The sequence below is a fragment of the Ovis aries genome, chromosome 5 (assembly GCF_016772045.2).
Source record: "Ovis aries strain OAR_USU_Benz2616 breed Rambouillet chromosome 5, ARS-UI_Ramb_v3.0, whole genome shotgun sequence".
In the NCBI taxonomy this organism is placed as follows: domain Eukaryota; kingdom Metazoa; phylum Chordata; class Mammalia; order Artiodactyla; family Bovidae; genus Ovis; species Ovis aries.
Window position 1 is genome coordinate 107,129,862 of NC_056058.1, and position 27,427 is coordinate 107,157,288.

Here is a 27,427-nt window from a genome sequence, read left to right on the forward strand (position 1 = left end):
TCACTAACTTTTCTTATCTGTGACGACTGAAGGAAAAGGTCTAGATGCTCTCCAAGATGAGCAGAGTGAGTCCTTCCAGAGTACTCAAGGCCCCTGCTTCACAATAAGGGCAAGTGAAGGAGGCGATAGTCTCAGACTTTGCAAAACTTTACCCATGACTTCACTTTCACTTTTCACTTTCATGCATTGGAGAAGGAAATGGCAACCCACTCCAGTGTTCTTGCCTGGAGAACCCCAGGGACGGGGGGGCCTGGTGGGCTGCTGTCTATGGGGTCGCACAGAGTCAGACATGACTGAAGCGACTTTGCAGCAGCAGCAGCATATCTCACAGTCAAACCTTTTGTTTCTCCTGTTCCCTTTTAAGTCTGGAAAACTGTAGCTAACCTAGGGCAGTTTCACTAAAATACAAATTGAAAAAAGATTCATCAGTGTCAGCCACCTATGGTTAAAAAAAAATGCTTTACCAGAAACATAGTATTTTCAATCAATACTGCTGATCACAAAATTTTCAGTAAGGGAAAATGCCTTTGACAAAAATAGAATAAAAGCAGCAAAACTTATAAATTGAAGTTTGTTAAAAAATCAAAACTGAAAATTGATGCACATAGAAAATTTCCAAATTGATTTAGGTTAGACATTTAAATACAGCACGGCAACCCGCTCCAGTACTCTTGCCTGGAAAATACCATGGATGGAGGAGCCTGGTAGGCTGCAGTCCATGGGGTCGCTGACAGTCGGGCACGACTGAGTAACTTCACCTTCAGTTTTCACTTTCATGCATTGGAGAAGGAAATGGCAGCCCACTCCAGTGTTCTTGCCTGGAGAGTCCCAGGGATGGGGGAGCCTGGTGGGCTGCTGTCTATGGGGTCGCACAGAGTCGGACACGACTGAAGCGACTCAGCAGCTTTTTGTGAACTCATTGCAGTACACCAAGTCTCAGCAACCAGCACACTGACTCACTTCCACAATGCCATGAAATTAAACATGTATAAAGTAATTTATAAATATTATAAATGTCCATCTAAATATGTAAATAAAGAAACGGAGGCAGAAGTTTACTGGCTTGTCTAAAAAACATAGTCACTTGATTCATTTTACTTTCTAGCTTTTCTTTTTCAACTTTTTTCTTCTGATTTTAAATTTTTTTATTGGAATACAGTTGATTTACAATGTTGTGTTAGCTTTCAAAATTAATGTTTAACTACACAGAGTCAAATATGACCAGGTCAGGACTGGACTTCAGCGAGTCTGACTCCAGTCCAGTTTTCCTTCTAGACTTATAACTAGGCTAACTAATAACTAACTCCTTCCTCTAGACCAACTAACACACAATAACCAGAGACTTCATGAAAAGACGCCCATCTGAATACCAGCTTACAGAAAGGTCAGAAACATCAGCAGTAGAATTTTTGCCTAGGTCTCCTTGTTCTTCTATGAGCAAATTATTATTTTAAAGAAGAGAATCAAAATGTCTCTGTGTTGCAGTCCTTACAAAGACTTACTTGAAACTTTCAATAGATATTTCAAAAAACACTGATGATGTCAAAAATCCATACAATTCTGAAGCTGGAGAATGAAAAGATGTGACTATCTTACAGGAACTTCCTGTAAGATATAAAAAATCATAAAATTGATGGAGCTGGAATAAGAACAGCAAGAAGGTGTAGCCACACACACCGTGAAACTCAGCAGTCCTGATTCCCAAAAGTAAGTTAAAAGAAAAAAATTAAGGAAAAACATCTCTACTGTCTATCATGTTTTTCACGGAAATAGGAAAAGGGCAGCGAATCCTATACTTGGAGATACTGAATTTTAAAGGAGTTGATATTTCTATGCTTCTTTATCCTCATCTCTTAGCATTTATGCAGAGATAGCAACCTTCAGAGGAGAAGGCAATGGCACCCCACTCCAGTACTCTTGCCTGGAAAATCCCATGGATGGAGGAGCCTGGTGGGCTGCAGTCCATGCGGTCGCTGAGAGTTGGACACGACTCAGTGACTTCACTTTCACTTTTCACTTTCATGCATTGGAGAAGGAAATGGCAGCCCACTCCAGTGTTCTTGCCTGGAGAGTCCCAGGGATGGGGGAGCCTGGTGGGCTGCTGTCTATGGGGTCGCACAGAGTCGGACACGACTGAAGCGACTCAGCAGCTTTTTGTGAACTCATTGCAGTACACCAAGTCTCAGCAACCAGCACACTGACTCACTTCCACAATGCCATGAAATTAAACATGTATAAAGTAATTTATAAATATTATAAATGTCCATCTAAATATGTAAATAAAGAAACGGAGGCAGAAGTTTACTGGCTTGTCTAAAAAACATAGTCACTTGATTCATTTTACTTTCTAGCTTTTCTTTTTCAACTTTTTTCTTCTGATTTTAAATTTTTTTATTGGAATACAGTTGATTTACAATGTTGTGTTAGCTTTCAAAATTAATGTTTAACTACACAGAGTCAAATATGACCAGGTCAGGACTGGACTTCAGCGAGTCTGACTCCAGTCCAGTTTTCCTTCTAGACTTATAACTAGGCTAACTAATAACTAACTCCTTCCTCTAGACCAACTAACACACAATAACCAGAGACTTCATGAAAAGACGCCCATCTGAATACCAGCTTACAGAAAGGTCAGAAACATCAGCAGTAGAATTTTTGCCTAGGTCTCCTTGTTCTTCTATGAGCAAATTATTATTTTAAAGAAGAGAATCAAAATGTCTCTGTGTTGCAGTCCTTACAAAGACTTACTTGAAACTTTCAATAGATATTTCAAAAAACACTGATGATGTCAAAAATCCATACAATTCTGAAGCTGGAGAATGAAAAAGATGTGACTATCTTACAGGGAACTTCCTGTAAGATATAAAAAATCATAAAATTGATGGAGCTGGAATAAGAACAGCAAGAAGGTGTAGCCACACACACCGTGAAACTCAGCAGTCCTGATTCCCAAAAGTAAGTTAAAAGAAAAAAATTAAGGAAAAACATCTCTACTGTCTATCATGTTTTTCACGGAAATAGGAAAAGGGCAGCGAATCCTATACTTGGAGATACTGAATTTTAAAGGAGTTGATATTTCTATGCTTCTTTATCCTCATCTCTTAGCATTTATGCAGAGATAGCAACCTTCAGAGGAGAAGGCAATGGCACCCCACTCCAGTACTCTTGCCTGGAAAATCCCATGGATGGAGGAGCCTGGTGGGCTGCAGTCCATGCGGTCGCTGAGAGTTGGACACGACTCAGTGACTTCACTTTCACTTTTCACTTTCATGCATTGGAGAAGGAAATGGCAGCCCACTCCAGTGTTCTTGCCTGGAGAATCCCAGGGACGGGGGAGCCTGGTGGGCTGCTGTCTCCGGGGTCGCACAGAGTCGGACACGACTGAAGGAACGTAGCAGCAGTAGCAGCAGCCTTCAGAAGACTCGTGGGGCTGCGTGTGTAGGACAGGGACTGAGCGTGCTGTGAGTGCGTTTTCTCCTCAAAGGTTGACTAGAAGGGAGTAGGAGAATGCAAGGGGTCCCTGGTGACATTTGCCTTTAACCTCTGCAACGTATATTGTGAATACAACCTCTCGTTTAAAAAATAATTCTGTCCTAGTTCTGAGATAAGTAAAATAGAAAATGAAAGAGGAGGCCCTACCTGTGACCAGTGGAAAAACATTACAGCAAGAGCTAAAGAGAAGATCAGTCTGAATACTAAGGGATGATCATGCTTCTGAAAATGCTTTCTTACAGGAGCCAGAAGACATTTTTACAGGACTCTTCAGGCATCTTTAATAAAGCCTAGGAAGAAACGACAATGAAAAGCCTTGATACTGATGTGAAAGGCGGAATAGTTAAAAAAAAAAAGAGAGTGCCAAAAATTAAAATTATAAAAATATAATTCAAATTCATAATGAAGGCAGTTACACACCCAAAAAAAGGGCACTTAAAAGGGAGCAAACTTGAAAATTTCTTCAATAATTTAGAGGAAGACAGGGGTTGTCTTCCCGGCAAATTGAGATCCATTAATATTGAATTCCTATTGAAACAACCAGACATAAAGAAACAGAAATCTGTAGTACCACATACAAAAAAGAGCAACTTTAAGGATTTTAAAGCTATGAAGAAAATGTGGCCCAAATGAAGGAAAATGCCTCCAAAGCCAAGAAGCCCAAAATTTGCTTTAAAATGTAATGGTAGGCATATACGTGTGAAAGAAAAACCCTGGGCAGAGAGAGGCAGGCATTAGGAACACACGTGAAGATGAGTAATCAGTGGAAACCCTCCTGAAACACAGACCAGTAGCCACAGCCTCACACAGCGGGGGCGTCTCTCCAAGGAAAGCAGAGAAAGCGCCCGGACAGCTTCCTAAGGCGCTCAGTGAGATGTCAGAGGAGGCATCCACCTCCTTGCTGCAAACCACAAAGATATTCCTAAAAGGTTCTGGATTGAAAATAAAACAGACAAATCAAAGGGATGCAGACTGGCTTTGACCATCTCCTAACAACGATAATGTAGGAAACAACATAGCAACATTTAGACATTTCAAGAGGGGAATTAAAAAACAAAGAACTACGAGCATGGTCCCCTATCGCCGCACAAAATGTACTTACACTTCTTAGGGGGAAAAAGGGTGGCAAACGTTATACTCAGCCAAGGGCTGCATGTAATCAGGGGCTCTCCTAATATAGGTCACCTATCTCCATACTTAGAACTTTACTCAGGCCAGCCAAGAAAGGAATAGCATGTAACAGCTTAAGAATGGAATATCCTAGAATTAAATGACTGACAGTGAGTGGGAAGGACACAGTTTAGTAAGTCAACATTATTTTATAAATGGTATCTAAAAATTAAATACATACACCATCCTTTGAGAAAAACAAACATTTTAAGTAATGATTCAACCATAACGTTATTGGACACTAAAGACCACATTAACGGGCTAAGATGGCAAGCATTAGCATAAACAAACCAGTCTCATCTTCACCACACACAGAAAAGAGAGCAATCAGAATTTCTCTCCCGATTTTGACCACTGAGGAAAACTTGTTTAAAGAACACATTTCTCTTGCCAGTGCCTGACTTCTGATACTCAGAAGAGATGAACTACAGAAAGATCTGGTCCTTAGCCTGTCTGCTAAAAGGGTTCTTTCCTCTGCGCACAGAGCTTCCGTCCTGGCATGCCAGAGAAGGAAGTCGGGGGAATGAAGGGATGGGCCGTCGACAGCCCACGACGGCTGTTTCACCCGAGCAGGCCGAGGCGCTCCCCAATTGCCTGCTTCCATACAATCAGCCAGACACGTGGTCTGCCTGTGTGCCGGCTGGTGGTAATTAATCCCAGGAGCAAGATCTTCTTTCAGTCTTTGCGTTTGCTCTTGTTTTCTTTCTTTTCCTTTTTTTTCTTTTTTTTGTTTGTTAATCATTGCAAATTAAGAGACCCTGTTTGGAGCTGCAACCCCATGCCATGTAAAAACAGTTCTTACTAAATAATTGGAAGCTGGAGAATGGTATAATCACATCTGTGCTGTAACCGTAGCAGCAGAGCATGACAGATTACTGGAGTGAACACACAGGGGAGGAGACCAGTTAATAAGCTGGCAGTCATGACGGTAAGGGCCTGAAGCCTGGTGTCACCGTGGCGGGGCGAGCACGGCAAACGGCCCTGAGAGGGAGTCCGGGTGTCCGATTAGGTTAACTTGAGGAGAGGACACGTGTCAGGCATGGAGACAGAAATTCAGTAGGTAGGCGTCTGGGAAAAAATTAATTCAGATCTGAACTAGCAGGAAATGAAGGATTAGGGGAAGACTCGGTATAAAAAGTGTCTTCACCTTCACATTACTTACCTTTCTTTATGATGGCTATTACCTCTATCTAACATGAACAGACGCTGTTCATGGGGGTTATGTGACCCAATCAAAATTAAACCGAAAGCCAGAGAAAAAAACTCAGGCGTTATGATTTGAAGCTGAATGTTTCTCTCACTGCGCCATTAGGGAGCGAAGCATAAACTGTATATTTATCCTTGATACAGATAAATGTTTATATTTAGCTCAGAGGATTAAAGGATTGATAAGAAACCCAGGAAATGAATCAGAAGACTGAGGACCTAACCTGACAGCTCACGAAAATGAAGAGGATTAGTGGTGAAAACCTAGGTCTGGATGGTGCTGGCTAGACTGTCACATGACATTATAATTACCAGGGTTCAGGGAGACAGACGTCGTGGAGGTCAGCAACGAGGCCAGAAGTCAAGGCCTTGCCGGGCAGGGCTTTCTTTGTTTAATTTATTTCGATGCAAACACGAACACTCTACGTCTGGAAAACACTTGCCACGTTGGTGTAACTTTAAATTGTCAAGCATTTTCGGAGTACATTCACGGTGCGGTTAGATCGGCTATTTTGCTTTGGGAGGTATTATTTTATAGGTTACATTGCTCTTTTGAAATGCCATGCTGCATTTCTCAGCAGTCCTCATTGGCTAATAATTCAATTATAAACACAATTCATTATTTTCATGTTGGATGAGAAAGCCTTTTGTGCTGGCTTGAGCCATCTCCCCAGAGCAAGCAGTGCAGTTTGTAAAAGGCCAGACCACAGGGTGTAGCATTCAGAGGAAGAAGCATCACGCGACGTTTAAGCATATTCCATGGAACGCTGCCTTACAGCAGCTGATCCGCAGCACAAGCCAGTCAAACTTCCGACCTGAAGGCTGGTGTGGGGCACGGGGAGGGGCTCAGCATTCCTGTTTCCCTAGGTCTTCAGCCTGCTTTACAATTCACTGTCCTGCGTGCGTTTCCTCTCCTCAGTTTCCCCCTGGCCCCCACTGACCAGAGGTGGCTCTAATTCTGTGAGCCTCTCCTGCCTTTTCATGCATCTTGGGACTGCTCTTCTCCAGCCTCTGCTGAAACCACTCATTTCTGTGTCTTTCCTTTTGTGTGGCATGATCTTTATAAGAAGTCAGGTGGGAATATATGGGATGAATTATCTGTTGATGGACAGCATCAGAAATGGGCAGACGAGAACCACTCACTAGTATTGGCCCGAGCACTTTTGCCGCTATTAATTAAGAAATTTCTTCTGATCCATCAGTTAAATGGTCTCCCTCTGCATTTTAAATCTCTGATCATTGTTCTATTGTGTGATACAGTACAGACATGCACGGAAAATGAAATCGCTTGTGTTACTCCTTGTAATAGTCACTTGCCATTGAATTTCAGGCCCTAACCAAAGATACCCTCTACCAAGTGTCACAGTTCTAAGGTCCAGCAAATCCTCAGTTCAGCTCAGTCACATCCGACTCTTTGCAACCCCATGGACTGCAGCACGCCAGGCCTCGCTGTCCATCACCAACTCCCGGAGCTTGCTCAAAACTCAAGTCAGTCGACTCGGTGACGTCATCCAACCATCTCATCCTCTGTCATCCCCTTCCTAACAGAGTCTTAATTTACTATCAGGGTCTGAAGCCTCAGTATCTTTGCATAATCCTAAATATGTTTAGTCCATTTAAAAATTTTTTCACATGTACCTAAACTTCACAGTACACAAAATGAATAAAACACTTTCTCCAGAAACACAAAAACGTTTCTGATTTGATTTTGGTGATTATATCACAGTTTGTTTGGTTTTGTCTGGAATTATAACCTCTTGAAAACTACATAGGTGGTCACATAAATACTTTTAAAAAGAAAAGCTTTTTTTTATACGTGGTATAATGTTATCATTATAATTAACAGAAAACTTGCCTAATAGTCAAATTGCTAACTTAAAAAGACAAAAAATTTTAATGTCAATGGGTTATTTCTGTTTACTAGAGACATCATTTAAAAAGAAAAATTAAATTCTTTTCTTAAAAAAACAGTAAATAGGACTTTCCTTGTCACGCAGTAGATAAGAACCCACCTGCCAATGCAGGGAGCACAAGTTAGGTCCCTGGTCTGGGAAGATAACACACGCCAGGCAGCGAACGAGCTTGGGCACCACAACTACTAAGGCCCCTTGCCGCAACGCATGAGCCCACTCGCTGCAACTATCAGAGCCTCAAAATGCTCCAAGCCAGGCTTCAACCATACCTGCACCAAGAACTTCCAGATGTTCAAGCTGGTTTTAGAAAAGGCAGAGCAGCCAGAGATCAAATTGTCAACATCTGTTGGATCATCGAAAAAGCAAGAGAGTTCCAGAAAAATATTTACTTCTGCTTTATTGACTATGCCAAAGCCTTTGACTGTGTGGATCACAGCAAACTGTGGAAAATTCTTCAAGAGATAGGAATATCAGACCACCTGAATTGCCTCCTGAAAAATCTGTATGCAGGTCAGAAAGCAACAGTTCTAACTGGACATGGACCAACAGACTGGTTCCAAATTGGGAAAGGAGTACGTCAAGACTGTATATTGTCACCCTGCTTATTTAACTCATATGCAGAGTACATTATGAGAAACGCTGGGCTGGATGAAGCACAAGCTGGAATCAAGATTGCCGGGAGAAATATCAATAACCTCAGATATGCGGATGACACCACCCTTATGGCAGAAAGCAAAGACGAACTGAAGAGTCTCTTGACGAAAGTGAAAGAGAAGAGTGAAAAAAGCTCACCTAAAACTCCACATTCAAAAAACTAAGATCATGGTATTCAGTCCCATCACTTCATGGGAAATAGATGGGGAAACAGTGGAAACAGTGACAGACTTTATTTTTGTGGGCTCCAAAATCACTGCAGATGGTGACTGCAGCCATGAAATTAAAAGACAGTTGATCCTTGGAACCTAGACAGCATATTAAAAAGCTGAGACATAACTCTGCTGTCAAAGGTCCATCTAGTCAAAGCCATGGTTTTTCCAGTAGTCATGTATGGATGTGAGAGTTGGACCATAATGAAAGCTGAGCACCAGAGAACTGATGCTTTTGAACTGTGATGTTAGAGAAGATTCTTGAGAGTCCCTTGGACTGCAAGGAGATCCAACCAGTCCATCCTAAAGGAAATCAGTCCAGTCCATCCCAATGGAAGGACTGATGCTGAAGCTGAGACTCCAATATTTTGTCGACCTGATGCAAAGAACTGACTCATTGGGAAAGACCCTGATGCTGGAAAAGATTGAAGGCAGGAGGAGAAGGGGACGACAGAGGATGAGATGGTTGGATGGCATCACCAACTCAATGGACATGAGTTTGAGTAAACTCCAGGAGCTGGTGATGGACAGGGACGCTGGCGTGCTGCAGTCCATGGGGTCGCAGAGTCGGACGCAACTGAGGACTGAGCTGACTGAAGCCTGTGGCCCAGAGCCCAGGGGCCACAGCAAGAGAAGCCATGGCGTGAGGCCCCAGCACAGCTGGAGAGTGGCCCCCGCTCCGCAGCTAGAGAAGCCCCAGCACAGCTGGAGAGTGGCCCCCACTCCGGCCATGGAGTGAGGCCCAGCACAGCTGGAGAGTGGCCCCCGCTCCGCAGCTAGAGAGAAGCCCCATTGCAGCGATGACCCAGTGCAACCAAAACTAAAAGCAACAAATAAATTAATTTTTTAAATACAGTAAATATAAAAGACAGAAAACTCTTTGGCAGTGCTCTTTTAAACAACTACCTTCTCCATTCCATCACAGTCACTGCGTCTTACTGTTTTATCAACGTGCTCTTCCGCTCATTCAGCACTGTCTGACTGCTGCCTTGCCCTCCCACACTCGGTTTCCACAATGTCCTCCCAGAAAAAGAAGTCAGGATTCAGTGTCACGAAGCCTCAAAACAGTCTCCTAAGCAAGGCAGCCAGAGTGAGAGCAGGACGAAACGCCGGGAAGAGTGCTGTGCTGGGCCCTGACACCTGGCTCCCGTCACCACGGGGTCCGTGAACTTGGCCTTGGTTTCTTCATCTGTCAAGTAAGAATGCTGCTGCTGCTAAGTCACTTCAGGCATGTCCGACTCTGTGTGACCCCATAGATGGCAGCCCACCAGGCTCCCCCGTCCCTGGGATTCTCCAGGTAAGAACACTGGAGTGGGCTGCCATTTCCTTCTCCAATGCATGAAAGTGAAAAGTGAAAGTGAGGTCGCTCAGTCATGCCCGACTCTTTGTGACCCCATGGACTGCAGCCCACCAGGCTCCCCCGTCCATGGGATTTTCCAGGCAAGAGTACTGGAGTAAGTACTCTCTCCGAAAGTAAGAATAATCGTGTATAACCTCCCAAATCCCTAAATTTGTAAAATACTAAGTTATTTTAAAAATCTTAAAGAGACATCCCTGAGGGCTTCCCTGATACCTCAGTCAGGAAAAACTGCAACTGGAATGCAGGAGACCCTGGTTCAATCCCTGGGTCGGGAAGATCCGCTGGAGAAGGGATGGCGGCCCACTGCAGCATTCTTGGGCTTCCATTGTGGCTCAGATGGTAAAGAATCCATCCGCCTGCAATGTGGGAGACCTGGGTTAGATCCCTGGGTTGGGAAGATCCTCTGGAGAAGGGAAAGGCTACCCACTCCAGTATTCTGGCCTAGAAAATTCCATGGACCGTTTAGTCCATGTGGTCACAAAGAGTTGGACACAACTAAGCTACTTTCCAGAGAAGGCAATGGCAACCCAGTCCAGTACTCTTGCCTGGAAAATTCCATGGACGGAGGAGCCTCGTAGGCTGCAGTCTATGGGGTCGTGAAGAGTTGGGCATGACTGAGTGAACTCACTTTCACTTTTCACTTTCATGCATTGGAGGAGGAAATGGCAACCCATTCCAGTGCTCTTGCCTGGAGAATCCCAGGGACGGGGGAGCCTAGTGGGCTGCCGTCTATGGGGTTGCACAGAGTCGGACACGACTGGAGCGACTTAGCAGCAGCAAGCTACTTTCACTTTCAAAGACAAATCACTGAAAAATTAAATTAAATATTGATAATAGAGTGAAAATGAAAATTGGTAAAAGAAATAATTTCTTGACTTTCTTTTTTTTATTAAATTTTTATTTTTACTTCATTTTACTTTACAATACTGTATTGGTTTTGCCATACATTGAAAATTAGATTCTTAATCAGCTACTACACTTATCTAAACATGTTTAGTTGGAAATTATTAGAATATTTTGAAAATAAACTTGACAATGTTATGCAATATTTATGTTTATATTGAAATATAATTTATTTTTATATCAAGTTAGAGTCTCCCAAGACCCTAAAATAGGCTATTTCAAGGAAATTAGACATGCTCTAAGCTATTCTCCAGAAATCTTTACTTGATCTAGAATCCGCAAAAACATCCAAATGAAACTGGGAAAATAGTTTTTGTCCATAAGAAATGGACAACATTTGTACAAATTGGTTGATGCAGAGTTGGTTTGCCAGAGACTTAAAAACTAATTAATTTTAAGAAAATTTACAAATTTGCAACTTGTGATAGCGTGACATATTATTGATTATTAGTAGTGGAAAAATAATTCAAATTCTCTGATCAGCCTCAGATACTGAAAGACATATCCTCTGATCAATTTCCTCAAAATACTCCTTTAAAATTCTTCTTTCCTCAGTTGAACTCACGCCCTCTTTCATGGTAATTTAAGACTCTTTTTTCCCTTTTCAAATTACCATATGTAAAGGAGGGAACTAAGACTTAACAGTCATTTCTGTTACGATTTACAAATAAGGCTTAAGGAAACAAACAGAATCATAGCACATTCCTCCATGGATAACAATCTGTACTCCATTGTTAAACAACTTGAAAAGTAAAAGATGCTTAAAATTGTGGGAATGAAGTTATCAATAACAAATTTCCTTCAATAAAGACAAAAGGCAATACAAGTATGCTCATCTAGCCAAAAAAAGGTGAGAACAATTTATTGATGAAATGAACTAATACAAAATATAGAAACTGCCCTTGTCTTTGGAACTGAGATTATAAATTTTTTTCATAGTCAACTAAGGTGTGATTAACATTTAAGCACAAAGGTTATTTAACATTTAAACACAAAGGTTTCTCCATGAGTTACTCTGGATTTATAGGATCCCACTTACCAAGATTCCTTTTGAAGCTGTGTTTTACGAGAGATGAGATGTTCAAGCACCTTGTTTAACTGGGGACTGTTCTTCTGAACACAAGTCCAGGCAGAAACACAGTGCCAGAGCAGGTGGCTAATTTCATATCCTTTCTGATTAAGTTGCAAATGTTCCTGGAAGTGAAATATTAAAATATGTCTGAGAAAGAGTTCTTTGACTTGAATAGACATGGAAATAAACTTTAAATGTTTTTTTCTACATCATGTTACACCAAGTGGAACAATTTACTCGAACACATTTTTAAAAGCATATATAGTTGATCTGAGCTTTATATGTTTATTTTCACACGGATCCCTTGCGTACAACGCTGTTCAGTTGCTCAGTTGTATCCGACTGTGACCCCGTGGACTGCAGCATGCCAGGCCTCCCTGTCCATCACCATCTCCCGGAGCTTGTTGAAACTCATGTCCATAGAGACAGTGATGCCATCCAACCATCTCATCCTCTGTCATCCCCTTCTCCCACCTTCAATCTTTCCCAGCATCAGCGTCTTTTTCAATGAGTCAGCTCTTTGCATCAGGTGGCCAAGGTATTGGAGTTTTAACTTCATCATCAGTCCTTCCAATGAACACCCGGGACTGATCTCCTTTTTGAGTGGCTGGATCTCCTTGCAGTCCAAGGGACTCTCAAAGAGTCTTTTCCAACACCACAGTTCAAAACCATCAATTCTTTGGCCCTCAGCTTTCTTCACAGTCCAATTCTCACATCCATACATGACCACTGGAAAAACCATAGCTTTGAGTAGACAGACCTCTGTCAGCAAAGCAATGTCTCTGCTTTTTAATATGCTGTCTAGGTTGGTCATAGCCTTTCTTCCAAGGAGCAGGTGTCTTTTAATTTTATGGCTGCAGTCACCATCAGCAGTGATTTGCGGGCCCAAGAAAATGAAGTCTGTCACTGTGTCCATTGTTGCTCCATCTATTTGCTATGAAGTGATGGTACTGGATGCCATGATCTTAATTTTTTGAATGTTGAGTTTTAAGCCAGCTTTTTAACTCTCCTCTTTCACTTTCATCATGAGGCTCTTTCTGCCTCATGCCATAAGGGTGCTTTCTGCCATAAGGGTGGTGTCATCTGCGTATCTGAGGTTATTGATATTCCTCCTGGCAATCTTGATTCCAGCTTGTGCCTCATCCAGCTCCACATTTCACATGATGTACTCTTCATATAAGTTAAATAAGCACTCTGTGACAGGCTGAAGGGTGGGATGGGAGGGATGGGAGAAAGGTCAGGGAGGGAGGGGACATGGGTGTACCTATGGCTGATTCTTGTTGATGTATGACAGAAAAACAAAATTCTGTAAAGCAATTATCCTTCAATTAAAATTTATATATATATATATATACACACACATATATATATATATATATATATATATATATATATATATATAAATGTGTGCCACAATTGGAGAGTCTGTGTGCCCCAACAGAAGGAAGATCCCGAGGGCCACAACTAAGACCAGACTCAGCCAAATAAACAAACAAATAAATTTTTTTAATGTGTATTTTCACTCTAAGGACAAAGTATTGCCTAACTGGACATGGTCAATGTCTGCTAAGAAACTATTTTAAAAGCCTACAAAATCAGAACACAAATGGGCTATTTGTTTTTTTCTTAAAATGCTTCCTAACAGTTTCAAAGATTTAATTGATCTACTAAGTAACTGGTACAAAGAAACAGATCTGTGTGTGTGTGTGTGTGTGTGTTTATTTTTATTTTTTAATATAAATTTATTTATTTTAATTGGAGGCTAATTACCTTACAATATTGTATTGGTTTTGCCATACATTGACATGGAGTCACCACAGGTGTACACGGGTTCCCCATCCTGAAACCCCTCCCACCTCCCTCCCCATCCCATCCCTCTGGGTCATACCAGTGCACCAGCCCCGAGCACCCTATATCATGCATCAAACCTGGATTGGTGATTCGTTTCACATATGAAAAGAAACAGTTTTTAGACATAGCACTCCTATTGAATTTTTGTCAACAGTAAAGATTCAAATACACATCGTGTGATATGTACTCAAATCCCTAATTTAGCTGGTATTTTATTCTTTTATGCACCAAAAAGAAACACTTAAAGAGATTCCAAACAGTTTTATAATTCTCATTTACTATTTGAAATAACATCAAGACTACAACTTTAAAGTTTTCATATTGTGCACTCATAAGAGAGAAGGCCAGAAGTTTAAACATAAATTTTAGACGAAGATGTGCTAGTCTAGTCCACTGTTCAGTTAAGTCTCACAGATGTGCATTAATCTACATAATGTCTGGGACTCAGGTGCTGGCAATACAGGCAGGAGTAGGATAAAGTCTCTGCAGGAGCTTTACTGCCTCAGGGAACCATCATCCACAGGAGCAAATGGAGACCAGGGGGTGTTTAGAGTATTAGAATACCCCCAAAAAAGCCAGTTCTAAAATAATGTGAGACATCAGACTAAGATGCGTGGACTTCAGTTAATATACGTATTTCATCCAAATAACTCAGTGTTCTGCTTTGTGGTAGAGTCTCCCCCAAAACGTGGAGCCCACATAACTGAAATTCCTTTCCCAAATGGTTCTAGAAGTCTCAGCCTGGACGCCTGACAACCCTCACATGGCAAATACTCTGAATGAGTGTGTAGGCACATACGTTTTGAAACTTGTGAATGGTTTGATGAACAAAAACAATCAATACTTTTTTTTTCAAATCATGTACATTGTGTGGTACAGAGACTAGTCAAAAATTCTCTTTAACAAACTTATGTACCATCACCAGAGGAAATTTGCAAAAGCTTTTGGTAAAGAAATGATCAGGATTTAGATCCTGGGGAAGATTTCAGCTTGATTTTCAATTTTATAGGACACCGTTCTTACTTATCACCAAACACGAAAGAAGCAGCCTCTGACTTCTGGAACTGAGCTAACATCAGCATGTCTACATACTGGTCTGCTGCTCAGAGGCAGGTCGTTTTATTCTGCTGGACATCGACTCACAGAGCACAACCGCAGACTACACTACTCTGATGGATAAACAAAGCCACTTGATTTTTTTTCTAAGCACACACAGAAAGTCACTGTGCCCCCTACAAAACACCCAACCAGAACTGCCCCTACATCTATCTGGCAGCATCAAATCTAAAGGGAACTCCCGTTTCCTCAGGACCTCCCTCAACCTGCCATACCTGGGGATTTTCCAGGTAAGTGAGGCTTACCTCTTATCCTTATGTGTTAGATCCTTCTATAATTCAAGCATTTACATGGAAATCTTGCTAAAGTTTCTTCCCTGCTTTTTACTTTTTGCAAAAGAAAAAGAGTATTTGAAAAACTAGAATGAATTAATATGAGGATGATGATGATGTGATTTAACACCGTCATCAGGTATATCGACAACGCAGTAGACGAAGAGGAAGCAGTGCTCTGAGAGCCGCGGGTGGTGTAGAGTTCTTTGCTTTTATACCAGGTCAGTCCCACCCAAGGTGTGGTTGGCAGATAACTCCCATCTCCAAACAAACTGCTAACTAGAGTACATAAATAAACTATGTATTTTAAAACATAAAATTTAGCTGTTAATTTTATTTTCAGTCCAATAAAAAAATTAATGCTTATACATAGATTTCTTTTTAATTTTTGTAATTCATATTATTGCAGTTTTAAAAAGTATCAAGCACAGAGCACTGCACTGAATGACTCCCAGAGAACTGGAACGTATTCTCTCCCGGGCTCAGTGTGGTTTTACGGCCACGTCCGGTAGTTCCTTCATTTCCCCCTGCCTGCTGCCCAGCTTTGGGCTGTGCTGGTTTGCAAACTAGCCCCATACCCAAGGATAAGGGTGGGAGATACTTGAGAGGGAGGCCGGCCTCTGCAGGTGGGCAGGTGGCAGCTTTAATAAGTAGGGAAGCTTATATATGAGGCTTCCCTTAGGAGCCTGCGTAGATCTCCACACCTGCCCTCTAGAACCTTACGGTTAGGACTTCCCTGGGGGTTAAGAATCCACCCAGCAATGCAGGGAAGGCAGGTTCGAGCCCTGGTCAGGGAACTAAGATCCCACACGCCGTGGAGCAAATAAGTCGCGTGCTGCAAATACTGAGTCCGCACCCCCAGCTAGAGAGCCCCTGTGCACTCACTCCTGAAGCCTGTTCATTCCAGAGCCCCTGCCACAGCCAGAGTCTGCGTCCTGCAGGGAGAGGTTTCACATGCCACAACGCAGACCCAACTCAGCACAGAGATGAAGCCCACCTACCAAAGTGCCGCCAGCATGCTGTTGGCTGAGAGTTCAGACAACCACATCGGCTTGAATTTTGTGCCAATCTGAGAAGCTCTGAGTGTCTAATCAGACTTTGATAATAAAAATGAACTCTGAAACACGAGCTCTATTGTGACTGCTCAAAGACAGCATTTGGAGTTTCATCATTGCTTTTTCATGCATTTGGGAGATGGCTGTCATTGCCATGAAAGGACCTCTCAGTACAAATGTGTTACCTGAATAACAGGACGTGAATCACAGGGTAATGCTCCTAATTTTAAAGAACCTGTGTTTCCGTCTAACACAATTCCTAGAAACCATTTAGAATTACAGTACAACACAGAATGTTCTAAATTTAGATACTTTCGGCTTACTGAGTACTCAGAACCCTGAAGGAAGAGATTGCTAATACATTTGAATGTAAATCTTGTATTCAGAAAACTATTTGTGCTTTAGGGTGGATGCACCTAGTTAATAAATTGTCTACTGCATTTTAGTTGAATGTGAATCTACCTTCTCCAAAGAACCATGTTATTATTATCATGTGACAACTGTGCTTAACAAATTCAGCTTTGCTGGTGAGCAAAGGACAGAGTGGAAAACTCAATCCAGTGTTCTGGCTCTGCAATCCACAGAGCCAATTAAAGTGTACCATTTGTCAAAGTCAATGGAAACCCTGTGTCTGGATCAGCTTGAAAGAACATTAAAAGGAGAAGCAGGTTCCAGCAGCAGGGGAAAGGAAATTTCCTATTTTTATAAAGAACCAACACCCATATTGTGTGTATCCTAATGCTTATATCCCACAGAATTCCTTTTTAAAGTGATTTTATAATAGCCCTTCGAAAATAAATTGTTTCTACTCCAATGCTTATAAATATATTGAAAATAAAGTATTTTACAGTGGCCAAAATATGTTATCATGGGCCCTGTAACATTACTGGATGATAAGAGCTGTAGAAATAACCACAAATCCTCTGCTATAGCATATGAATAATAAAGAAGAGAGACAGGATGAATACAGATGTTATCTTTTATATCCCCACTTTTCTCCATTCTTCCCCTCTTTTGTTCCCCAGAAGTTGAGACAGATGGGTACTGAACGGGTAAAATACTCAACTGAAGTGGGGACACTGGGTTAAACTTACACTAGAGAAGTCGGGTGGACACGGGGCAACAAGGTTAAAGCACGCCATCAACCACCGAACCTGCCGAACCAGCAACTCTCAGCAGCGCTGTGGCTACATGACCTTTTATATTCTTTACATTAGAAGGAAATGGGAGCAGGAAAAGGAGGGCAATGAGTCTGATAGGCTAAAATCTGTTATAACCTCTCCATAGAATCTCACACATGGAGCTGAAATAGTATTTAAAAAGACTGAAACTACGCCCTCTGTTCTAAAAAGTGGAAGGGTGCAGAGGTTTAGAGACTTGTCCCATCGTAAGCAGACAACATTCTTTTCATGCGCTAACATTCTTGCCCCTTTCAGTTCATCTAAAGCTGGAGCTGAACCGTCTGAAAACAGTACGTCTCCATTTCCCTGTTGTCTGTGCCTGCCGAGACTGACAAAAACAGCCTGATTTAGGGAAAAGCAGCATCAGCCCTGAAAGTCGCGCACCTCACGACTATCGTGCAGGCTGTCAAGGTTTCAGGCTCTTATTTGATTAAAGGAAAAACACTCAAATCACCACCACATTAGCTTTAGCACAATTCACTACATAACTGAGCACAATTATTGTCAGCATAATCATGTCCTTAGATGGGCTTATATTTAACTGCCTGACTGAGTTCCTAAGCATATTTTTCAATAACTAGTCTTTACACTTGCATGGCTATTACTAATCTATGAACACATGCTTTTTTGCAGTCTTCACAACAGCCCTGTAGATTAGTTAGGGCAAATATGATGATGAAGATAGTATCTTTTTCAAAGGTAAGCAGACGGGGATTTAGAGAGTTTAATGGAGCAATAGACTGGTTCCAAATAGGAAAAGGAGTACGTCAAGGCTGTATATTGTCACCTTGCTTATTTAACTTATATGCAGAGTACATCATGAGAAATGCTGGACTGGAAGAAACACAAGCTGGAATCAAGATTACTGGGAGAAATATCAATAACCTCAGATATGCAGTTGGCACCACCCTTCTGGCAGAACGTGAAGAACTAAAGAGCATCTTGATGAAAGTGAAAGAGGAGAGTGAAAATGCTGGCTTAAAACTCAACATTCAGAAAATGAAGATCATGGCATCTGGTTCCATCACCTCATGGCAAATAGAGGGGAAAACAGTGGAAACAGTGGCTGACTTTATCTTGGGGGGCTCCAAAATCACTGCAGATGATGACTGGTGATGAAATTAAAAGACGCTTACTGTGAAAAGAAGAGAGGTGAAAAGCAAAGGAGAAAAGGAAAGATATAAGCATATGAATGCAGAGTTCCAAAGAATAGCAAGAGAGATAAGAAAGCCTTCTTCAGTGATCAATGGAAAGAAATAGAGGAAAACAACAGAATGGGAAAGACTAGAGATCTCTTTAAGAAAATTAGAGATACCAAGGGAACATTTCATGCAAAGATGGGCTCGATAAAGGACAGAAATGGTATGGCCCTAACAGAAGCAGAAGATATTAAGAAGAAGTGGCAAGAATACACAGAAGAACTGTACAAAAAGATCTTCACGACCCAGATAATCATGATGGTGTGATCACTCATCCAGAGCCAGACACCTTGGAATGTGAAGTCAAGTGGGCCTTAGAAAGCATCCCTACGAACAAAGCTTGTGTAGGTGATGGAATTCCAGTTGAGCTATTTCAAATCCTAAAAGATGACGCTGTGAAAGTGCTGCACTCAATGTGCCAGCAAATTTGGAAAACTCAGCAGTGGCCACAGGATGGGAAAAGGTCAGTTTTCATTCCAATCCCACAGAAAGGCAATGCCAAAGAATGCTCAAACTACCATACAATTGCACTCATCTCACAAGCTAGTAAAGTAATGCTCAAAATTCTCCAAGCCAGGCTTCAGCAACACGTGAACCATGAACTTCCTGATGTTCAAGCTGGTTTTAGAAAAGGCAGAGGAACCAGAGATCAAATTGCCAACATCCACTGGATCATGGAAAAAGCAAGAGAGTTCCAGAAAAATATCTATTTCTGCTTTATTGACTATGCCAAAGCCTTTGACTCTGTGGATCACAATAAACTGTGCAAAATTCTGAAAGAGAAGGGAATACCAGACCACCTGACCTGCCTCTTGAGAAATCTGTATGCAGGTCAGGAAGCAACAGTTAGAACTAGACATGGAACAACAGTCTGGTTCCAAATAGGAAAAGGAATAAGTCAAGGCTGCATATTGTCACCCTGCTTATTTAACTTAGATGCAGAGTACATCATGAGAAACGCTGGGCTGGAAGAAACACAAGCTGAAATCAAGATTGCCGGGAGAAATATCAATAACCTCAGATGTGCAGATGACACCACCCTTATGGCACAAAGTGAAGAGGAACTAAAAAGCCTCTTGATGAAAGTGAAAGAGGAAAGCGAAAAAGTTGGCTTAAAGCTCAACATTCAGAAAACGAAGATCATGGCATCCGATCCCATCACTTCATGGGAAATAGATGGGGAAACAGTGGAAACAGTGTCAGACTTTATTTTTCTTGGCTCCAAAATCACTGTAGATGTTGACTGCAGCCATGAAATTAAAAGACGCTTACTCCTTGGAAGAAAAGTTATGACCAACCTAGATATTATATCCAAAAGCAGAGACATTACTTTGCCGACTAAGGTCCATCTAGTTAAGGCTATGGTTTTTCCTTTGGTCATGTATGGATGTGAGAGTTGGACTATGAGGAAGGCTGAGTGCCGAAGAATTGATGCTTTTGAACTGTGGTGTTGGAGAAGACTCTTGAGAGTCCCTTGGACTGCAAGGAGATCCAACCAGTCCATTCTGAAGGAGATTAACCCTGGGATTACTTTGGAACGAATGATGCTAAAGCTGAACCTCCAGTACTTTGGCCACCTCATGTGAAGAGTTGACTCATTGGAAAAGACTCTGATGCTGGGAGGGATTGAGGGCAGGAGGAGAAGGGGACGACAGAGGATGAGATGGCTGGATGGCATCATGGACTCGATGGACGTGAGTCTGAGTGAACTCCGGGACATGGTGATGGACAGGGAGGCTGGGCGCGCTGTGATTCATGGGGTCGCAAAGAGTCGGACATGACTGGGTGACTTAACTGAACTGAACTACCTCTTGGAAGGAAAGTTATGACCAACCTAGACACCGTATTAAAAAGCGGAGGCATTACTTTGTTAACAAAGGTTCGTCTAGTCAAGGCCATGGTTTTTCCAGTGGTCATGTAGGGATGTGAGAGCTTGACTATAAAGAAAGCTGAGCACCGAAGAATTGATGTGTTTGAACTGTGGTGTTGAAGAAGCCTCTTGAGAGTCCCTTGGACTGCAAGGAGATCCAACCACTCCATCCTAAAGGAGATCAGTCCTGGGTGTTCATTGGAAGGACTGATGCTAAAGCTGAAACTCCAATACTTTGGCTACCTGATTCAAAGAGCTGACTCATCTGAAAAGAGCCTGATGCTGGGAAAGATTGAGGGCAGGAGGAGAGGGGGACAACAGAGGATGAGATGGTTGGATGGCATCAACAACTCAATGGACATGAGTTTGAATAAACTCTGGGAGTTGGTGATGGACAGGGAGGCCTGGCGTGCTGCAGTTCATGGGGTTGCAAAGAGTCGGACGTTACTGAGCGACTGGTCTGAACTGAGTGGACCTGCTCTGGGGCACACAGTCAATTGGTGAGTAGGTCGTTCCTTTTCATAGTCAGCACTTTCCCTGTTGCTCAATATCTTAGGTCATATATTTAGATTATTAAAATATATTTTAAATGTAAAACAAGTTCCTTTTATGCATGAAGCAAACTATGTTCATTAGTGAGAATAACCAAGTGGTTCAAGGGGCTTAGTGTATGTCATTGTTTATATAAATGTTCCTCTACCAAGTTATGAGCCAAAGAGAAAACACTAACTCCTAGAAAAACCGCAGATAGATGTGGTTGAATGTCCTTCCTTATACACTTAAATTTTAGGTAGTTTTAGAAAGGAACCAAAGGAAGCATGGGGAAACTATGAGGCAACTCACAAGCAAAACTATTTAAAAAAATTTTTTTGGAGGCGGTCCTAACATGGCAGAGGAATAGGATGGGGAGACCACTTTCTTCCCAACAAATTCATCAAAAGAACATTTAAACGCTGAGTAAATTCCACAAAACAACTTCTGAATGCAGGCAGAGGACATCAGGCACCCAAAAGAGCAGCCCATTGTCTTCGAAAGCAGGTGCTGTATAGAAGGAGAAGTCTTGAGACTACTGTAAAAATAAGACTGAAAACCAGAAGCAGGAGGCTTAAGTTCAAATCCTGAGAACATCAGAGAACTTCTGACTCCAGGGAACATTAATAGACAGGAGCTCATCAAACGCCTCCTTATCTACACTGAAACCAAGCACCACCCAAGGGCCAACAAGTTCCAGAGCAAGACATACCACGCAAATTCTCCAGCAACACAGGAACACAGCCCAGAGCTTCAATATACAGGCTACCCAAAGTCACTCCAAACCCACTGACATCTCATAACTCATTACTGAACACTTCATTGCACTACAGAGAGAAGAAATCCAGTTCCACCCACCAGAACACTGACACAAGCTTCCCTAACCAGGAAACCTTGACAAGCCACCGATAGAACCCCACCCACAGCAAGGAAACTCCACAGTAAAGAGAACTCCACAAATTGCCAGAATACAGAAAGGCCACTCCAAACGCAGCAACAGAACCAAGATGAGGAGACAGAGGAATACCCAGCAGGTAAAGGAACAGGATAAATGCCCACCAACCAAACAAAAGAGGAAGAGATAGGGAATCTACCTGAGAAAGAATTCCGAATAATGACAGTGAAAATGATCCAAAATCTTGAAAACAAAATGGAATCACAGATAAATAGCCTGGAGACAAGGACTGAGAAGATGCAAGAAAGGTTTAACAAGGACCTAGAAGAAATAAAAAAGAGTCAGTATATAATGAATAATGCAATAAATGAGATCAAAAACACTCTGGAGGGAACAAATAGTAGAATATTGGAGGCAGAAGATACGATTAGTGAACTAGAAGATAGAATGGTAGAAATAAATGAATCAGAGAGGAAAAAAGAAAAATGAATGAAAAGAAATGAGGACAATCTCAGAGACCTCCAGGACAATATGAAACGCTCCAACATTCGAATTATAGGAGTCCCAGAAGAAGAAGACAAAAAGAAAGACCATGAAAAAATCCTTGAGGAGATAATAGTTGAAAACTTCCCTAAAATGGGGAAGGAAATAATCACCCAAGTCCAAGAAACCCAGAGAGTCCCAAACAGGATAAACCCAAGGTGAAACATATATTAATCAAATTAACAAAGATCAAACACAAAGAACAAATATTAAAAGCAGCAAGGGAAAAACAGCAAATAACACACAAGGGGATTCCCATAAGGATAACAGCTGATCTTTCAATAGAAACTCTTCAGGCCAGGAGGGAATGGCAAGACATACTTACAGTGATGAAAGAAAATAACCTACAGCCCAGATTACTGTACCCAGCAAGGATCTCATTCAAATATGAAGGAGAAATCAAAAGCTTTACAGACAAGCAAAAGATGAGACAATTCAGCACCACCAAACCAGCTCTCCAACAAATGCTAAAGGATATTCTCTAGACAGGAAACACAAAAAGGGTGTATAAACTCGAACCCAAAACAATAAAGTAAATGGCAATGGGATCATACTTATCAATAATTACCTTAAACGTAAATGGGTTGAATGCCCCAACCAAAAGACAAAGACTGGCTGAATGGATACAAAAACAAGACCCCTATATATGTTGTCTACACGAGACCCACCTCAAAACAGGGGACACATACAGACTGAAAGTGAAGGGCTGGAAAAAGATATTCCATGCAAATAGAGACCAAAAGAAAGCAGCAGTAGCAATACTCATATCAGGTAAAATAGACTTTAAAACAAAGGCTGTGAAAAGAGACAAAGAAGGCCAATACATAATGATCAAAGGATCAATCCAAGAAGAAGATATAACAATTATAAATATATACGCACCCAACATAGGAGCACCGCAATATGTAAGACAAATGCTAACAAGTATGAAAGGGAAATTAACAATAACACAATAATAGTGGGAGACCTTAATACCCCACTCACACCTATGGACAGATCAACTAAACAGAAAATTAACAAAGAAATGCAAACTTTAAATGATACATTAGACCAGTTAGACCTAATTGATATCTATAGGATATATTACCCCAAAACAATGAATTTCACCTTTTTCTCAAGCACACAAGGAACCTTCTCCAGGATAGATCAGATCCTGGGCCATAAATCTAGCCTTGGTAAATTCAGAAAAGTTGAAATCATCCCAAGCATCTTTTCTGACCACAATGCAGTAAGATTAGATCTCAATTACAGGAGAAAAACTACTAAAAATTCCAACATATGGAGGGTGAACAACCTGCTGCTGAATAACCAAGAAATCACAGAATAAATAAAAAAAGAAATCTAAATATGCATAGAAATGAATGAAAATGAAAACACAACAACCCAAAACCTGTGGGACACTATAAAAGCAGTGCAAAAAGGAAAGTTCATAGCAATACAGGCATACCTCAAGAAGCAAGAAAAAAGTCAAATAACCTAACTCTACACCTAAAGCAACTAGAAAAGGAAGAAATGTAGAACCCCAGGGTTCGTAGAAGGAAGGAAATCTTAAAAATTAGGGTAGAAATAAATGCAAAAGAAACAAAAGAGACCATAGCAAAAATCAACAAAGCCAAAAGCTGGTTCTTTGAAAGGATAAATAAAATTGACAAACCATTAGCCAGACTCATCAAGAAGCAAAGGGAGAAAAATCAAATCAATGAAATTAGAAATGAAAATGGAGAGATCACAACAGACAACACAGAAATACAAAGGATCATTAAGAGACTACTATCAGCAATTATATGCCAATAAAATGGACAACGTGGAAGAAATGGACAAATTCTTAGAAAAGTACAATTTTCCAAAACTGAACCAGGAAGAAGTAGAAAATCTTAACAGACCCATCACAAGCACAGAAATTGAAACTGTAATCAGAAATCTTCCAGCAAACAAAAGCCCAGGTCCAGATGGCATCACAGCTGAATTCTACCAAAAATTTAGAGAAGAGCTAACACCTATCCTACTCAAACTCTTCCAGAAAATTGCAGAGGAAGGTAAACTTCCAAACTCATTCTATGAGGCCAACATTACCCTAATACCAAAACCTGACAAAGATGCCACAAAAAAAGGAAAATTGCAGGCCAATATCACTGATGAACATAGATGCAAAAATTCTTAACAAAATTCTCGCAATCAGACTCCAACAACACATTAAAAAGATCATACACCATGACCAAGTGGGCTTTATCCCAGGGATGCAAGGATTCTTCAACATCCGCAAATCAATCAATGTAATACACCACATTAACAAACTGAAAAATAAAAGCCATATGATTATCTCAATAGATGCAGAGAAAGCCTTTGACAAAATTCAACATCCATCTATGATTAAAAAAAAAAAACTCTCCAGAAAGCAGGAATAGAAGGAACATACCTCAACATAATAAAAGCTATATATGACAAACCCACAGTAAACATTATCCTCAATGGTGAAAAATTGAAAGCATTTCCCCTAAAGTCAGGAACAAGACAAGGGTGCCCACTTTCACTGCTACTATTCAACATAGTTCTGGAAGTTTTGGCCACAGCAATCAGAGCAGAAAGAGAAATAAAAGGAATCCAAATTGGAAAAGAAGAAGTAAACCTCTCACTGTTTGCAGATGACATGATCCTCTACAGAGAAAACCCTAAAGACTCCACCAGAAAATTACTAGAGCTGATCAGTGAATATAGTAAAGTTGCAGGATATAAAATCAACACACAGAAATCTCTTGTATTCCTATATACTAATAATGAGAAAATAGAAATTAAGGAAACAATTCCATTCACCATTGCAATGAAAAGAATAAAATACTTAAAATATATCTACCTAAAGAAACTAAAGACCTATATATAGAAAACTATAAAACACTGGTGAAAGAAATCAAAGAGGACACTAATGGATGGAGAAATATACCATGTTCATGGATCGGAAGAATCAATATAGTGAAAATGAGTATACTACCCAAAGCAATCTACAGATTCAATGCAATCCTTATCAAGCTACCAACGGTATTTTTCACAGAGCTAGAACAAATAATTTCACAATTTGTATGGAAATACAAAAAACCTCGAATAGCCAAAGCAATCTTCAGAAAGAAGAATGGAACTGGAGGAATCAATCTGCCTGACTTCAGGCTCTACCACAAAGCCACAGTCATCAAGACAGTATGGTACTGGCACGAAGACAGAAATATAGACCAATGGAACAAAATAGAAAGCCCAGAGATAAATCCACACACCTATGGACACCTTATCTTTGACAAAGGAGGCAAGAATATACAATGGAGAAAAGACAATTTCTTAACAAGTGGTGCTGGGAAAACTGGTCAACCACTTGTAAAAGAATGAAACTAGAACACTTTCTAACACCATATACAAAAATAAAGTCAAAATGGATTAAAGATCTAAACATAAGACCAGAAACTATAAAACTCCTAGAGGAGAACACAGGCAAAACACTCTCCGACATAAACACAGCAGGATCCTCTATGACCCACCTCCCAGAATACTAGAAATAAAAGCAAAAATAAACAAATGGGACCTAATTAAACTTAAAAGCTTCTGCCCAACAAAGGAAACTATAAGCAAGGTGAAAAGACAGCCTTCTGAATGGGAGAAAATAATAGCAAATGAAGCAACTGACAAAGAACTAATCTCAAAAATATACAAGCAACTCCTGCAGCTCAATTCCAGAAAAATAAATGACCCAGTCAAAAAATGGCCCAAAGAACTAAATAGACATTTCTTCAAAGAAGACATACAGATGGCTAACAAACACATGAAAAGATGCTCAACATCACTCATTATCAGAGAAATGAAAATCAAAACCAATGAGGTACTATCTGACGCCAGTCAGAAGGGCTGCTATCCAAAAGTCTACCAGCAATAAATGCTGGAGAGGGTGTGGAGAAAAGGGAACCCTCTTACACTGTTGGTGGGAATGCAAACTAGTACAGCCACTATGGAGAACAGTGTGGAGATTCCTTAAAAAACTGGAAATAGAACTGCCCTATGACCCAGCAATCCCACTCCTGGGCATATACACTGAGGAAACCAGAATTGAAAGAGACATGTGTACCCCAATGTTCATCGCAGCACTGTTTATAATAGCCAGGACATGGAAGCAATCTAGATGTCCATCAGCAGATGAATGGATAAGAAAGCTGTGGTACATATACACAATGGAGCATTACTCAGCCATTAAAAATACATTTGAATCAGTTCTACTGAGGTGGATGAAACTGGAGCCTATTATACAGAGTGAAGTAAGTCAGAAAGAAAAACACCAATACAGTATACTAACACATATATATGGAATTTAGAAAGATGGTAATGATAATACTGTATATTAGACAGCAAAAGAGACACAGATGTATAGAACAGTCTTTTGGACTCTGTGGGAAAGGGAGAGGGTGGAATGATTTGGGAGAATGGCATTGAAACATGTATAATATAAGAAACGAATCGCCAGTCCAGGTTCTATGCAGGATACAGGATGCTTGGGGCTAGTGCACAGGAACAACCCAGAGGGATGGTACGGGGAGGGAGGTGGGAGGGGGATTCAGAATGGGGAACATGTGTACACCCGTGGTGGGTTCATGTTGATGTATGGCAAAACCAATACAATATTGTAAAGTAAAAATAATAATAATAAATGATTAAAAATTTTTTAAAATTTCCTCTGTTGTTCCAACTAGCATTATGTTAAATGTATTTTTCTCCTTTTTAGGAATTAGAGAAATAGAATTTCTACTTATAAATTATAAAATAGTAGGTATATATAGCAAAAAATAAAATAAAATAATTAAAGAATCAAGGTCTGAAGTGTTCACTGCTTTCTTTCAGAATATATGTGAGAAAGGGAAACAGAGGCATTGCAAGTCACAAAAACTGAAGCTTGACTTTTGA

At 40.8% G+C, this 27,427-nt stretch overlaps 1 protein-coding gene across 2 annotated transcripts in view; it reads right to left on the reverse strand.

The window, feature by feature from the left end:
• Nucleotides 1-27,427, reverse strand: part of TMEM232 (transmembrane protein 232) — a 274,691-nt gene that overhangs the window by 189,038 nt on the left and 58,226 nt on the right. For both annotated transcript variants that reach the window (XM_060416083.1, XM_012179047.5), the window contains exon 9: nucleotides 11,950-12,104. In XM_060416083.1, coding sequence (XP_060272066.1) covers nucleotides 11,950-12,104 — 155 coding nt within the window. The remainder of the gene's footprint in view (nucleotides 1-11,949; nucleotides 12,105-27,427) is intronic.